The following is a 16,079-nucleotide window of genomic DNA, read 5'->3' as shown; positions in this document are numbered from 1 at the left end:
CCGTGTGCTGCAACAAAGGGCCCGCGTGCTGCAACTAAGACCCGATGCAGCCAAAAATAAATTAAATAAATAAATAAATAATAAAATAAATCTTTAAAAAAGAAGAAGACTCCCACTCCCAATGCAGGGGGCCCAGGTTTGATCCCTGGTCCAGGAACTAGATCCTGCTGCAGCCAAATAAATAAATTAAAAAAAATTAAAAAATAAAAAGGTAAAACTCCCAAGGACACAGGAAGTACTCAACAATCGTGAGCAGTCACCCTTCTCATCTGGGAAAAATGCTGTGTTACTCTAATACCTTTTAATAACAAAACAAACAGACAAACAAAACCTAAAACAAGAGCAAAAAAACCTGATGCCTATAATAGTGTTTTGAAAGCTACAAAGGATCATGTAAGTTTTATAATGATGATGAATAGTTACATGCCGTGCAACACTAGTGTCAGTAAAAACCAACAAAACAACCCTAACACACACACCCCTTTATACTGCAGACTAGACTCACAAGGAATCAGCATTAGAAAGGGCTTGGAAGATTAACCAAGATGGCGGAGTAGAAGGACGTGCTCTCACTCCCTCTTGCGAGAGCACCAGAATCACAACTGGCTGCTGGACAATCATTGACAGGAAGACCCTGGACTTCACCAAGGAGGATACCCCACGTCCAAGGACAGAGGAGAAGCCACAGTGAGATGGTAGGAGGGGCGCAATCAGAGTAAAATCAAATCCCATAACTGCTGGGTGGGTGACTCACAGACTGGCGAACACTTATACCACAGAAGTCCACCCACTGGAGTGAAGGTTCTGAGCCCCACGTCAGGCTTCCCAACCTGGGGGTCCGGCAACGGGAGGAGGAATTCCTAGAGAATCAGACTTTGAAGCCTAGTGGGAATTGATTGCAGGACTTCGACAGGACTGGGGGAAACAGAGACCCCACTCTTGGAGGGCACACACAAAGTAATGTGTGCATCGGGACCCAGGGGAAGGAGCAGTGACCCTGGGGGAGACTGAACCAGACCTACCTGCTGGTGTTGGGGGGTCTCCTGCAGAGGCGGGTGGTGGCTCTGTTTCACCGTGGGGACAAGGTCACTGGCAGCAGAGGTTCTGGGAAGTGCTCCTTGGCGTGAGCCCTCCCATCGTCTGCCATTAACCCCACCAAAGAGCCCAGGTAGGCTCCAGTGTTGGGCTGCCTCAGGCAAAACAACCAACAGGGAGGGAACCCAGCCCCACCCATCAACAGTCAAGTGGATTAAAGTTTTACTGAGCTCTGACCGCCACAGCAACAGTCAGCTCTACCCACCACCAGGGCCTCCCATCAAGCCTCTTAGATAGCCTCAACCACCAGAGGGCAGACAGCAGAAGCAAGAAAAACTACAATCCTGCAGCCTGTGGACCAAAAACCACAGTTACAGAAAGATAGACAAGATGAAAAGGCAGAGGGCTATGTACCAGATGAAGGAACAAGAAAAAACCCCAGAAAAACAACTAAATGAAGTGGAGATAGGCAACCTTCCAGAAAAAGAATTCAGAATAATGATAGTGAAGATGATCGAGGACCTCGGAATAAGAATGGAGGCAAAGATTGAGAAGATGCAAGAAATGATTAACAAAGACCTAGAAGAATTAAAGAACAAACAAACAGAGATGACCAATACAATAACTGAAATGAAAACTACACTAGAAGGAATCAATAGCAGAATAACTGAGGCAGAAGAACGGATAAGTGACCTGGAAGACAGAATGGTGGAATTCACTGCTGCGGAACAGACTAAAGAAAAGAGAATGAAAAGAAATGAAGACAGCCTAAGAGACCTCTGGGACAACATTAAACGCAACAACATTCGCATTATAGGGGTCCCAGAAGGAGAAGAGAGAGAGAAAGGGCCAGAGAAAATATTTGAAGAGATTATAGTCGAAAACTTCCCTAACACGGGAAAGGAAATAGCCACCCAAGTCCAGGAAGCGCAGAGAGTCCCATACAGGATAAACCCAAGGAGAAAGACGCCAAGACACATAGTAATCAAATTGGCAAAAATTAAAGACAAAGAAAGATTATTGAAAGCAGCAAGGGAAAAATGAAAAATAACATACAAGGGAACTCCCATAAGGTTAACAGCTGATTTCTCAGCAGAAACTCTGCAAGCCAGAAGGGAGTGGCATGATATACTTAAAGTGATGAAAGGGAAGAACCTACAACCAAGATTACTCTACCCGGCAAGGATCTCATTTAGATTTGATGGAGAAATCAAAAGCTTTACAGACAAGCAAAAGCTAAGAGAATTCTGCACCACCAAACCAGCTCTACAACAAATGCTAAAGGAACTTCTCTAAGTGGGAAACACAAGAGAAGAAAAGGACCTACAAAAACAAACCCAAAACAATTAAGAAAATGGTCATAGGAACATACATATCGATAATTACCTTAAACGTGAATGGATTCAATGCCCCAACCAAAAGACATAGACTGGCTGAATGGATACAAAAACAAGACCCATATATATGCTGTCTACAAGAGACCCACTTCAGACCTAGGGACACATACAGACTGAAAGTGAGGGGATGGAAAAAGATATTCCATGCAAATGGAAATCAAAAGAAAGCTGGAGTAGCTATACTCATATCAGATAAAATAGACTTTAAAATAAAGAATGTTACAAGAGACAAGGAAGGACACTACATAATGATCAAGGGATCAATCCAAGAAGAAGATATAACAATTATAAATATATATGCACCCAACATAGGAGCACCTCAATACATAAGGCAACTGCTAACAGCTATAAAAGAGGAAATCGACAGTAACACAATCATAGTGGGGGACTTTAACACCTCACTTACACCAATGGACAGATCATCCAAAATGAAAATAAATAAGGAAACAGAAGCTTTAAATGACACAATAGACCAGATAGATTTAATTGATATATATAGGACATTCCATCCAAAAACAGCAGATTACACGTTCTTCTCAAGTGCGCACGGAACATTCTCCAGGATAGATCACATCTTGGGTCACAAATCAAGCCTCAGTAAATTTAAGAAAATTGAAATCATATCAAGCATCTTTTCTGACCACAACGCTATGAGATTAGAAATGAATTACAGGGAAAAAAACGTAAAAAAGACAAACACATGGAGGCTAAACAATACGTTACTAAATAACCAAGAGATCACTGAAGAAATCAAAGAGGAAATCAAAAAATACCTAGAGACAAATGACAATGAAAACACGACGACCCAAAACCTATGGGATGCAGCGAAAGCAGTTCTAAGAGGGAAGTTTATAGCTATACAAGCCTACCTAAAGAAACAAGAAAAATCTCAAGTAAACAATCTAACCTTACACCTAAAGGAACTAGAGAAAGAAGAACAAACAAAACCCAAAGTTAGCAGAAGGAAAGAAATCATAAAGATCAGAGCAGAAATAAATGAAATAGAAACAAAGAAAACAATAGCAAAGATCAATAAAACTAAAAGTTGGTTCTTTGAGAAGATAAATAAAATTGATAAGCCATTAGCCAGACTCATCAAGAAAAAGAGGGAGAGGACTCAAATCAATAAAATCAGAAATGAAAAAGGAAAAGTTACAACAGACACCGCAGAAATACAAAGCATCCTAAGAGACTACTACAAGCAACTTTATGCCAATAAAATGGACAACCTGGAAGAAATGGACAAATTTTTAGAAAGGTATAACCTTCCAAGACTGAACCAGGAAGAAACAGAAAATATGAACAGACCAATCACAAGCAATGAAATTGAAACTGTGATTAAAAATCTTCCAACAAACAAAAGTCCAGGACCAGATGGCTTCACAGGTGAATTCTATCAAACATTTAGAGAAGAGCTAACACCTATCCTTCTCAAACTCTTCCAAAAAATTGCAGAGGAAGGAACACTCCCAAACTCATTCTATGAGGCCACCATCACCCTGATACCAAAACCAGACAAAGACACTACAAAAAAAGAAAATTACAGACCAATATCACTGATGAATATAGATGCAAAAATCCTCAACAAAATACTAGCAAACAGAATCCAACAACACATTAAAAGGATCATACACCACGATCAAGTGGGATTTATCCCAGGGATGCAAGGATTCTTCAATATACGCAAATCAATCAATGTGATACACCATGTTAACAAATTGAAGAATAAAAACCGTATGATCATCTCAATAGATGCAGAAAAAGCTTTTGACAAAATTCAACACCCATTTATGATAAAAACTCTCCAGAAAGTGGGCATAGAGGGAACCTACCTCAACATAATAAAGGCCATATATGACAAACCCACAGCAAACATCATTCTCAATGGCGAAAAACTGAAAGCATTTCCTCTAAGATCAGGAACGAGACAAGGATGTCCACTCTCACCACTATTATTCAACATAGTTCTGGAAGTCCTAGCCAAGGCAATCAGAGAAGAAAAAGAAATAAAAGGAATACAAATTGGAAAAGAAGAAGTAAAACTGTCACTGTTTGCGGATGACATGATACTATACATAGAGAATCCTAAAACTGCCACCAGAAAACTGCTAGAGCTAATTAATGAATATGGTAAAGTTGCAGGATACAAAATTAATGCACAGAAATCTCTTGCATTCCTATACACTAATGATGAAAAATCTGAAAGAGCAATTATGGAAACACTCCCATTTACCATTGCAACAAAAAGAATAAAATACCTAGGAATAAACCTACCTAGGGAGACAAAAGACCTGTATGCAGAAAACTATAAGACACTGATGAAAGAAATTAAAGATGATACCAACAGATGGAGAGATATACCATGTTCTTGGATTGGAAGAATCAACATTGTGAAAATGAGTATACTACCCAAAGCAATCTACAGATTCAATGCAATCCCTATCAAATTACCAATGGCATTTTTTACAGAGCTAGAACAAATCATCTTAAAATTTGTATGGAGACACAAAAGACCCCGAATAGCCAAAGCAGTCTGGAGGGAAAAAAACGGAGCTGGAGGAATCAGACTCCCTGACTTCAGACTATACTACAAAGCTACAGTAATCAAGACAATATGGTACTGGCACAAAAACAGAAACATAGATCAATGGAACAAGATAGAAAGCCCAGAGATTAACCCACGCACCTATGGTCAACTAATCTATGACAAAGGAGGCAAAGATATACAATGGAGAAAAGACAGTCTCTTCAATAAGTGGTGCTGGGAAAACTGGACAGCTACATGTAAAAGAATGAAATTAGAACACTCCCTAACACCATACACAAAAATAAACTCAAGATGGATTAGAGACCTAAATATAAGACTGGACACTATAAAACTCTTAGAGGAAAACATAGGAAGAACACTCTTTGACATAAATCACAGCAAGATCTTTTTTGATCCACCTCCTAGAGTAATGGAAATAAAAACAAAAATAAACAAATGGGACCTAATGAAACTTCAAAGCTTTTGCACAGCAAAGGAAACCATAAACAAGACAAAAAGACATCCTTCAGAATGGGAGAAAATATTTGCAAATGAATCAACGGACAAAGGATTCATCTCCAAAATATATAAACAGCTCATTCAGCTCATTATTAAAGAAACAAACACCCCAATCCAAAAATGGGCAGAAGACCTAAATAGACATTTCTCCAAAGAAGACATACAGACGGCCATGAAGCACATGAAAAGATGCTCAACATCACTAATTATTAGAGAAATGCAAATCAAAACTACAATGAGGTATCACCTCACTCCTGTTAGAATGGGCATCATCAGAAAATCTACAAACAACAAATGCTGGAGAGGGTGTGGAGAAAAGGGAACCCTCTTGCACTGTTGGTGGGAATGTAAATTGATACAGCCACTATGGAGAACAATATGGAGGTTCCTTAAAAAACTAAAAATAGAATTACCATATGACCCAGCAATCCCACTACTGGGCATATACCCAGAGAAAACCGTAATTCAAAAAGACACATGCACCCGAATGTTCATTGCAGCACTATTTACAATAGCCAGGTCATGGAAGCAACCTAAGTGCCCATCAACAGACGAATGGATAAAGAAGTTGTGGTACATATATAGAATGGAATATTACTCAGCCATAAAAGGGAACGAAATTGAGTCATTTGTTGAGACGTGGATGGATCTAGAGACTGTCATACAGAGTGAAGTAAGTCAGAAAGAGAAAAACAAATATCGTATATTAATGCATGTATGTGGAACCTAGAAAAATGGTACAGATGAGCCAGTTTGCAGGGCAGAAGTTGAGACACAGATGTAGAGAATGGACATATGGACACCAAGGGGGGAAAACTGCGGTGGGGTGGGGATGGTGGTGTGCTGAATTGGGCGATTGGGATTGACATGTATACACTGATGTGTATAAAATTGATGCCTAATAAGAACCTGCAGTATAAACAAACAAACAAACAAAACAACTAATACTAAACTTTCATTGGGTTATTTGTATGGAAATATGTTAATATAAATGTTTCAGACATTACATGAAATTTCTAAAAATCTTATATTTGTATTTGTATGGAAATATGTTAATATAAATGTTTCAGACATTACATGAAATTTCTAAAAATCTTATATGTTCTGGTATAATGTTATAAGTAATAATCCTAGTTATTACTTTAAAATGTATATCTCAGAAATAACTAATTTTCTTGTCAATTGCATTATTATGAACTTTCATCAAATCTTTAACTGTGGTCATTTTTAAGTCTTTTGTCATTTACGGACAGTTCTGGGTGTACTCTGATGCTTTTTCAAATATGTTCCTATAAAAGGGTTTCATCTTCAAGAAATTCATGGAAAAGACTCTGACAAGTACAGGTTTTCTGGTAACTGACTGTACTGCTGAACTGAATGAATACGCATTTTCAGAACTCTAATGAAAAACTGATGAACTCATAAAAGTGCTAACAAAAGATCAAGATGAAAAAAAAATTAATTACATGGGACTGAGTGAACTGATGAGGATGAGTATAATTTTTGTGACTTTCTGTCTGAATTAAAAAAAAAAAAATCCCACAAGGACTCAGAGGCAAAGAATATACAAATCAATTTTCACTGCAAAGTAAAGGAGCTGTTACAGTGGAGGATTACTGGACTGAATGTCAATATTATGACATAGTATGAGCGTGTTTCATGTTTGGTAATTGCAATCATTGTTGCTTTTGTCGTGGTCATCCATGTACAATGCTTGGTGTCAGTCTATTTATCTCTTGTAAAAATAAAATACAGTGTGTGTAAAAAAAAAAAAAAAAAAAGAAAGGGCTTGGAGATAGGTTTGTCCCCCTCATCAGGTTACAACAGAGGCACCAGAGGCTCAGAAAGATTAAGCAATTTGCCCAAGGTCACCCAGCAAGAAGCAGGGCTTCCTGGCCCCCTGAGAGCTGGAGCAGGATAGCCAGGGGACCAATGTCATCTCAAGCATCCCCTCCAACATTATCAGGTGGCCCTTTCAGTGTAGCAGCCACCTCAGTGATGGAAAAGTCCCTGGAAACGCGGATGCTCATTTTGAGCCAAGTCACAAAAGCCAAGGGAACAATGTCCAATGTCGTCACAGCCAATGAAAATATGGACAAATGGGACATAGTCAAGTGGGCTTTAGTCCTGTCTTGGCCCCAACTTGGTATGACCATAGGCAAATCTCAGCTATTTTGGATCTCAGGATCCCATGCACAAAAGAAAAGCTCTGTGTCGGAGTTTTGTCCTCTGTAGAAGGAGAACGTAACAGTACCTTTCTCCTGTTGTGAGCATTGAAGGAGACCATGTGTGTAAAATACACAGAACAGAGCCTGGTACCAGCACGTGGTAAGTGCTTAATGAATGTTAGCTACTACTCTTATTTGTATTTATCATTGAAAGGAGAGGTTGAGAGCAGCCAAATCCATGACCCATGCACAACCATCCGTCTATTTATTCATAGTCACTTGAAGGACAGAGGGCACACGTGATCATCCAGACCCAGCAAATAAATACAACCATTGTTTGCAAGCCAGAGGTTTTGTTTGTTTTTCTGTTTGCTTGTTTTGGGCCAACTAAGTGGCTATGCGGCGCCATCTCATTCCACTGGACTTCCGCTGTCCTGTCTTCTCATTCCATGTCCGCGCCTTCCTTCTTCCAAAGACTACAAGCACCACACTTCTGCTCAGGGGGCCCACGGGCTGCTCCCATCCTTAACAGCACAGTGTGCGTCCAGTCAAGTCCACACCAAATGCCTGAACTCCGCCCTTTTGTGCCCGGCCCAGGAGGCACCACACACCATCCTGGGTTTGACAGCTCCATTTCGTCTACACTGTAAAAGCAGGGTAGAGTTTCCTGATCATGAAACTTAATTTGCAGTAAAATGACTGTGTGGAGCCAGCAAGCCAATGAAAAGCAAGGAGAAAGAGCATCTTTAAGGGACCAATGGGAACGAAGGGTCTGAGCTGTTATGACATAGTAACAGTACTTTAGGAAGACGCAGTCCAGACTGCAGGACAGGACAGGCTCAGAGAACTATCGTCTATCTTCCACCCCACAGCCTGGAAAAAAAAGTGGGGAGAAAGAGGAATTGTGACCATCTGATACCAGATTTCTAATCCATTTAGGTAAGTCTCTCCACTGCATCTTCACTCACAAAGAGGAAGAAGTGGCAAGAGAGACTCTGCTTAAACCCCCTGATATAGAAGAAAGGGGGCGCCAACAGAACACCAACAGCCTGCCTCTCCAGCCCCTCGAAGACAGCGTGTACTGTACAACCACTCCATAAACAGAGAGCTGACGGTGCAGGGAGCTGGTCCGAAATAACGCTCAGAGGCCAAGTGAAAAAAGTAACAAGTACAGACAGGGCCTCCCATCATGGCGCTGGTCACACTGGCAGGCAGAGCAGAGCTGGCATGTGCTGTGGTTTGTAAATGAAAGGCAAAATCACAACTGCTCGACGCGAATGAGCGCTGCCTAAGAGTACTTCGCTCCTGTGCAGCCCCAGAACCACACACAGTCACCACAAACGGGAGCTCCAGACTGTCCGGGCTGCACGGGCCTCGGCCTCTCGTCACTCCCTAGAGCTCTCCCCCCTACAGAGTGTTCTGGGAATTTCATCTCAGCCCCCTCATCAATTTTCGGGAGAATACACCAGAACACTGATCAATGTATATGGTTAACACAGAACCCCAACCAACTGCATACCCTTATCAGAGTATTAGTCCTACTAACTCACCAAGAAACATCTCAGTTGGCAATTCAAAACCCAGAAGAAGCTCCATTTAAAGTTGATTTTGAGACTTGGAATCAGAAACCTAAGTTCATTCTTTGACAACATTAATTAAATTCACTAGTAAATAGTTTCTGAGCACCTACTACGTTGTAGGTACAGTGGTGGCAACCCCGTGGTGGACCAGACAGGCCCACTCCCTCGAGGGGCTAACGGTCTATTTAAAACTGTATTTGTTGATTTTTAACTTGAGGAAAGGAAACTGGGGCTTTGGTTTCTGAAAGAGCTAAACAATATCGTTCTATCCAAAGGGTTTATCTGGGGTCTTTGCACGGAATTCACTATCTGCTAGAGGAAGAGAAGGCACGAAGAGCCTAAAGGAAGGCGGATTTGGAAGAGGAGGCTGAGCGCATCCAGGAAGTGGGTCTCCACACTGTGTTGGTGGAGGATCCAAGGAGGGGCCTCAGGGGCCACAGCTGAGTGGTAAGGACTTGCTGTGTCCAAAGTGCTCCCCATTGATGGTTGGCTAAGAGCTTTCCTATATGTTATAAAAGGCCTGATGCTTTAAAACAAAACAAAACAAGGAAGCACTAATTTTAGATTCTCCCTCTCCCCGCTTCTTGGCACTGATGGAGAAAATGAGACCCAGAAAAGGGAACGAATCTCCCAAGGTCACAATTGCGTACATGGTCAAATGGTCTAAAACAAATGACCACAACCTAAGATGACAGATCCCTTAATAATTCACAAACTGGTTTTTTTGTTTGTTTGTTTCTTTTTAAATCATAAAACAGCCTCTGGGGCAGGGTGGATGACAAGTCAGAGGAACACCTGTCCCGGCAGCCAGGCGCCCAGTCGGGGCTGTGTGGGTGCGGTAGCGGAGCGGCCTGCCAGGCCGCTACTCCTTCCAGCGCGTCATCTTATTATGGCAACGGGAACACATTCAGCTGGACTGAGGTAAGCCCCAGCCCTGTGCTCAAGGCATTCTCCAATCCGGGCTGGTTTGGGAGATGATTTTTCTGCAAACTCATACATGACTCATCTTTACAGGCCTCCTATCAGGTCTGCTGGCTACAAGGAATCCCATTCAAACCACCTCTGCCAACAGCTGCTCAGGAGACCAGGAAACTGGGGTTGCTGCGGTTGATTTTTTAAGATGTATTTAGCCTCTGCATCTGTGCTATTTTTTACCTCCGTACAGTACTGCCGGTGATATTAGTATCATATGCAGCCTAAAGACTGCATTTGGCCTACCCTAATTTAACGGCGATTTTTTTTTTTTTTTTTGGTAACACCAGAAAAGAAACTTAGAAACATGAACAATAATTAAGATAAAGTTACTGTGTCTCCAGCAACGTGGGAAGCTCTAAGCAGTGCTCTGGAAAAGGGCTGGAGGAGTCGGAGCAGAGGTGGGCGCCCCGCTGCCCTGCACCACACCAGGGTTGTGACCCTGGGCAAATCACCAACCTTCCCAGGCCTGAACTGCCCTCAGGGTAAAACGGGGATAACTGACCCTGCTCTAGTCCTCAGGACTTGTAGGGATCAACTGAAGTGAGGTCATCTGTCAATGCACTCCGGGCGGAAACTATAGAAACTGCACAAATATTCAAGACCATCTTGATGTTACCCCTGGACCGAGAGCCCGGGAGGGCCAGGCTCCTGCTGGCTCCGGGCCACCACAAGGCGGCACAGTGTTTGCCAACGAGGAGGGTGGAGGGTCGCAGTAAGTGCCACAGGAGTGAGGGAATGAATGACTAGCAGGTGCCATAAGAGTGTTGTATTTATTGACTGGATACATTTTGAGCGCAAAGATTGATAATTGTGGGGAAAAAAAGGAAGTGTAAAATTTGAGAGGAGTTTAAAATTGATCAAAATACAGTGACCGCTGATCTACAAGGACTCTTTCCTAGGCCAAAAATGTGCAGCCTCATGTGACAGACTGCACTTGTACTTTTCATCTGTTCTGAGAAAATACATAATGACAAAAAGTTACTATGACAGCAGACAGTGTGAATTTTTCATTTTAATTTATAATGAAAGCATCTTCACACATTTGAAATACACAGCACCTGAGTCTGAGACACCGTATTTATTCAGTCCTTGGGCAGGGCACTGGCTGAGTCCGCTGCCACTTCAGCAGCCCCTCGGAGTAGCCCGAGGCCACAGGGGGCCTAGAGAGTGGCCAGAGGGTTCGGTAATTGATGAAACTCCTAAACAGACTCCCAGAGGTCTGCTGGAAATACACAGCAGGGAAAGACCCCCCCCCCAAACAAACAAACAAATAGAAAAACCTGCGTAATTTATATCTTTATGACGTCTACTTTTATTGTCTGCCCCAGTTGGATGGTATGGCCCAGGAAGCACAAATCTTTCTTGTACCCCAAACACTAGAAACTCTGGGCCTTTGGGAGGTTCTGGATAAACTATTTGATAAATGAACTGAGGAAAGAGCACCTGAGACTCTCTGATGAGTACAACAGGTGAAACTGAGGCCACCTTCTTCCCTACCCGCCCTGCTGCACCCAGCTAACGGCTCACCTGAAATCTCAGCCCCTCACAGAGGCAGTTCCCACCGTGAGTCTGATGGGATCCCTTGTAACCCCCCCAGCGCTCCCCCCACTGCCAGAGAGGTAAGGCCTGTGTGGCGGCATGATGCTCGCCGAGTTCACCGCTGGCTCCCCAGAGCCTTGCACAGCGCCGGACAGGAGCTCGATCAGTGCCAAGCAAGGGGATCAAAGAATAAATCCATGAAGGAATGGGGCAAAGACTTCAAAGTCCAGATAAAAAGCAAACAAACACGAGTGATTTCTGCAAGGAGAGGGGTGCAAACTCAAACGTCAACAGTCCAAGTGGGAAGGCAGGAATCAGCGCTGGGGCTGGCAGCAGGAGTGGGAGGTCCCCGCCACAGTGGCCTCGTAGGAACAAGCGCCCAGGGTTACTAGAGCTGCTCATTTTCCAAAAGAACCAGAAACCTGAGATTTGTGAGTCATTTCCTGATTGTTAAATACTGACCATCAATTCTTTCCTTTTTCTCCAAGAACATGTATGGATCACACACAACACATCCATTGCCTGAATCCAGCCCACAGCCACCAGTCTGTCACCTCTGCTCACCAGGCCAGAGAGGTGTTTCAGCTCCAGAAGCATTAAGGCTTCAATTCCCTCCGCTTAGTGCATTTGCTGGGAGTAAGCATGAGCACGCTGAGACCCACCGTAACGCGTACACGCCAGAACCAGGTTCACTGGTCCCCCAAAGTGGCCTCAGCACTGCACACATCTCCCGCCAGTGTGGGTCCTCCAGAACAAGTCCCCCTTAATTCCCAGGGAAGCGCCTCTTCTCCTTGCCAGGCCTGCCCGAAAGCTCACCCCGGGAGCGCCCTAATCTGTCTGGCTCCACTCACTCCCCGCCTCCCCATTATCTCTGGAAGACACCAAGGAGCCTCCCCCTCCACTCCAGCATTCTTCCTGGCCTTCCAAATTCAACCCTTCTCCACCAAGCCTAAGTGGACTGGCCCAACCAGCTAGCAAGCTGATCCTTTGCCACCCTCTGGAACCCAGACTGTCTTCATCCCCCACTGGGCCCAGAGCAGATAACTGAAGACAGCCAATCTGGTCCCTACAGAAGGGTAGGCCCTCCTAGGAGGGCAGTATGTATGACACCCCCATCCCAGGCAGGCACTGCTCAGTAAGTAAACAGGTTGAAAAGCAGCACAGACAGATTCAAAAAGATCTCCCCCAGAGGTTGAAGAGGCTGCAGCTCACGAGAGGTATCAGGTGGGAAGGATGGGCAAGAGTCTCGGGGCTGTAAGGGATGCACAAAGTTTTCTTTTACACTCAAAAAACCTTGGCTCCCTTAAGCCCTGAGAAGTGAAAGCACTGGTCCTATTATCAGAGAGAAGAGATTATGAACACATGTAAGCAACTCTTCTGCTCAAGTCAACAGAAAACAGCAAAACCTAACAACAATGAGCACTGACTGGGTGTCAGGCTCTGTAATTTCCCAGAGACTGTTCACCTGCTAACAGGAGGCGCCACTTCACCTAAGGACCCTTCCTTCAGGAAACACGTTGCGGGTGACTTCACAGTAGGTCCATTTAGAAACCGAACGGGAAATCTCATCAAAATGCAAAGTTGAAAGCCACCCACAATGACCAGCAGAAACCACCGAGAAGGTGTACCCCTCATTCCAGAGTGTCCCAGGCTTCCTCGACAGTTGTGTGTGAATCACAGCAGAAGACCTTACACTAGAAGGACAGAACTCCCGCTAGCTCCACGTGAGGTGCCATCTCTGGTCTTGCCAACTTCAGCACTTTCAGCTCAGCCGCCTCCCACCACATGCATCTTCCTCCTGAGATTTCCACAACCCCTGCTTGGCCTCTTCCCCCACCTCCACGTGGGGCACCCTCACCCTCCTCCAGAGCCTTCCCCATGCCCTCAGCGCACAGGCCACCCCTCACCTGTGCCCACGGGCCCTGCCTCCTGCTGCCCCACAGTTCCCGAGGCCTGGCAGCCCAGGGGTGATGCTGGGGCCAGCTCTCCCACCCACAGACAAGCTTCTCCGAAGGCAGGTACCACTGGATTCTGCATCTGCTACAGCCCCTGGCCGATGGAGGTGCCCAGGCATAACCTGGGCCGAAAAGAACTGGCCTCAGGCCTCCTTTCTCCAGGGAGTAGAGGATGCACGTGGCAGCTCCTCTGAGAGGGCTGAGCTGTGGAAAGCAGCCCGTGGGGTGGCAGGTGCTTTTCACTGTGCTCTTTTGGCTTTCCGTGATTGACAAATTTTTCAATTATCCTTATAATTAGACAAAACCCTGTTAATGCTATTCTGAAAATAAACCAGCCAAGTTTCCCATCAATACCATTCAGAGATGCAACGCATCCTGAGAAACACTGCATATATTAACCAGAGGTTATTTCTGGAACGGCATGTGAGCCGGGAGGAAACTCCTGGTCACTGGACACGGCCCTGGCCCTGAAGAACAGTGACAGAAATACCCAAGAAGCAGCACCTGAAGCCAAGGGCCCTGCCCCCAAGGAAGGCACCCAGGCTTCCACTCAGAGAGCAGGGCATCAGGGCCCGGCCCGCTGTCGTCTGGCCGGGCGGCCTACGAGAAGCCATTGAGCCCCCAAGCCTGTCAAACCGGGACCACGTTCTCTGTCACAGAGAATCTACGAAGATTTAATAAGCCATACGTTTAAGGTGCTCAGCACAGAGCCGGATACACAGAAAACCCTCAAAGAAGGCGACGAAAATTTCCTTCCTGTGCTCAAGCCACAGCCTGCAAGTTACACGGCCGGCTCGGTCCACTTCCGAGGCGCCTCTCCGAAAAGTGTCCTGGTTCAACCTGGGAAACCAGCAACTTCCAAAATCAGTGTAACCTTCCCCCTATCCGTTCCCCTAAGCTCCCACCTTCCATAGCTTGGCTGCCAAGGTGATGACAAGGTACCAGGTTATGACAACCAGTGATGTCCCCGCTAGGGAGCCCAGGACCGCCCGCTTCCCTCACCTGCGACTCAAGGATGCGCCCTGCAAGGTGTCGCTAATTAAGCCCTGGGCCCCAGGTGCACGGCCCGAGTAGAATCTTTGGAGACTCTATTCCCCGTCCGGGCAAAACCCAGCTAACCGGAAGGCGAGGCTCCGAGATTTCCAGGAGCACACAAAGGGATGGGGTTGGCATCAAGACTTCCAACCCAACCCCAACCCAACCGGCTCCCCACAAGCCCCGCTTCCAGGGCTCAGCTTGATACCAGGGGAGAGCTCGCCCGCGCCCTGAAAACGCCCAGACACATCCTGCCCACTTCCTTTGAAGCCTCCGAGTGGATACTTCTGGTTAAATATAAACTCGAGGCTCATCAGAAATGACACATTTTATGGCTCTGCTCTGTTCACTGCCTGAAAGACAACCGCCCGCCGCCGAGCCACTCGGGCACGCGGCCGCGGTCCCTGCCCAGTCCCCGGTCGCCGCCGTTGTCTCAAAGTTCACGCCGCGGGCCGAGCGGCGGGCACCGACCGGCCCGGCCGCGGGGCCCTGCGCCCGCACCCCGGCCCCCGCCGGCCGTGCGCCCCGGGGAGCGCCGCGCGGCCCGGCCCGCCGCCCGCCCGAGACGCGCCCCGGCAGGCCCGGCGGCGCTTTCACTTCTGCTCCCGGCGCGGCGACGGGCCCGCGCCCCCCCGGGAGCCCGGCCGCCCGCCCGCCCCGGGCACGGGCCGCCCCGCGCCGGCCGCGCGCCTCACCTGCTTTCTCGATCTTGCCGGACATTTCCGGGCTGCGCCGGAGGCCGAGGCCGCCGCTCATCGGGCCCGCGCCGGGCCGCTGCGGGGCCACAGGCCGGCGCGGCCGCCGCTCGCCTCGGCCCTGGCTCGCCGCGCCTCAGACCCGCGCCGGCATGGCGGGCTCTGCGGGCCGCGGCCTGTGCGCTCGGCCAGCGGCGCCCCAGCCCGCCCGGGGCCGCCGCCGCTCCCGCCGCCAGCCGCCGCCGCTCCGCCTCGTCTGCTCCCGCCGTCGCCGCCGCCGCTTCCCCGGGCCCGCGAGCCGGCCGCAGCGCCGCGCCGCGCCGCCGCCGCCGCCGCCGCCGCCGCCGCCGCCCGCCCGCCGGCCTCGGCCGCGGCCAGAGCGCCACCTGCCGGGCGGCCGCCGCGAGCTCAGCGCCCCCTGCCGGCCCGGAGTCTCCAAGCCAGGGCGAGGGACCCACCCCCTCGACAACCACCGCCCCCCCACCCCGCCTGCACCTGGGACTCAGCGTCCCCTGCCCGCGCGGAGCCTCCACGCCAAGGCCTGGAGTTGGACACCACCCCAGACTCAGCATCCTCTGCCGTGGAACCAGTCTCCTGCTCAAAGCCTGAGTCTGATCCCAACCAGGACTCAGCTTGCCCTGCTGGCTGAAAGGT

The 16,079-nt window shown here is 47.1% G+C and overlaps 1 protein-coding gene across 4 annotated transcripts in view; it reads right to left on the bottom strand.

The window, feature by feature from the left end:
- RAPGEF1 (Rap guanine nucleotide exchange factor 1) overlaps positions 1–15,535 on the bottom strand; it is a 146,994-nt gene extending 131,459 nt beyond the window's left edge. For all 4 annotated transcript variants that reach the window (XM_068552132.1, XM_068552129.1, XM_068552130.1 and 1 more), the window contains exon 1: positions 15,426–15,535. In XM_068552132.1, coding sequence (XP_068408233.1) covers positions 15,426–15,486 — 61 coding nt within the window. In that variant the 5' untranslated portion in view covers positions 15,487–15,535. The remainder of the gene's footprint in view (positions 1–15,425) is intronic.
- Between the last annotated feature and the right edge of the window lie 544 nt (positions 15,536–16,079).

The sequence above is a fragment of the Eschrichtius robustus genome, chromosome 10 (genome assembly GCF_028021215.1).
Source record: "Eschrichtius robustus isolate mEscRob2 chromosome 10, mEscRob2.pri, whole genome shotgun sequence".
Lineage (NCBI taxonomy): Eukaryota > Metazoa > Chordata > Mammalia > Artiodactyla > Eschrichtiidae > Eschrichtius > Eschrichtius robustus.
Note: the sequence above shows the minus strand (reverse complement) of the source record. Positions and strands in the feature narration are given on the sequence as shown.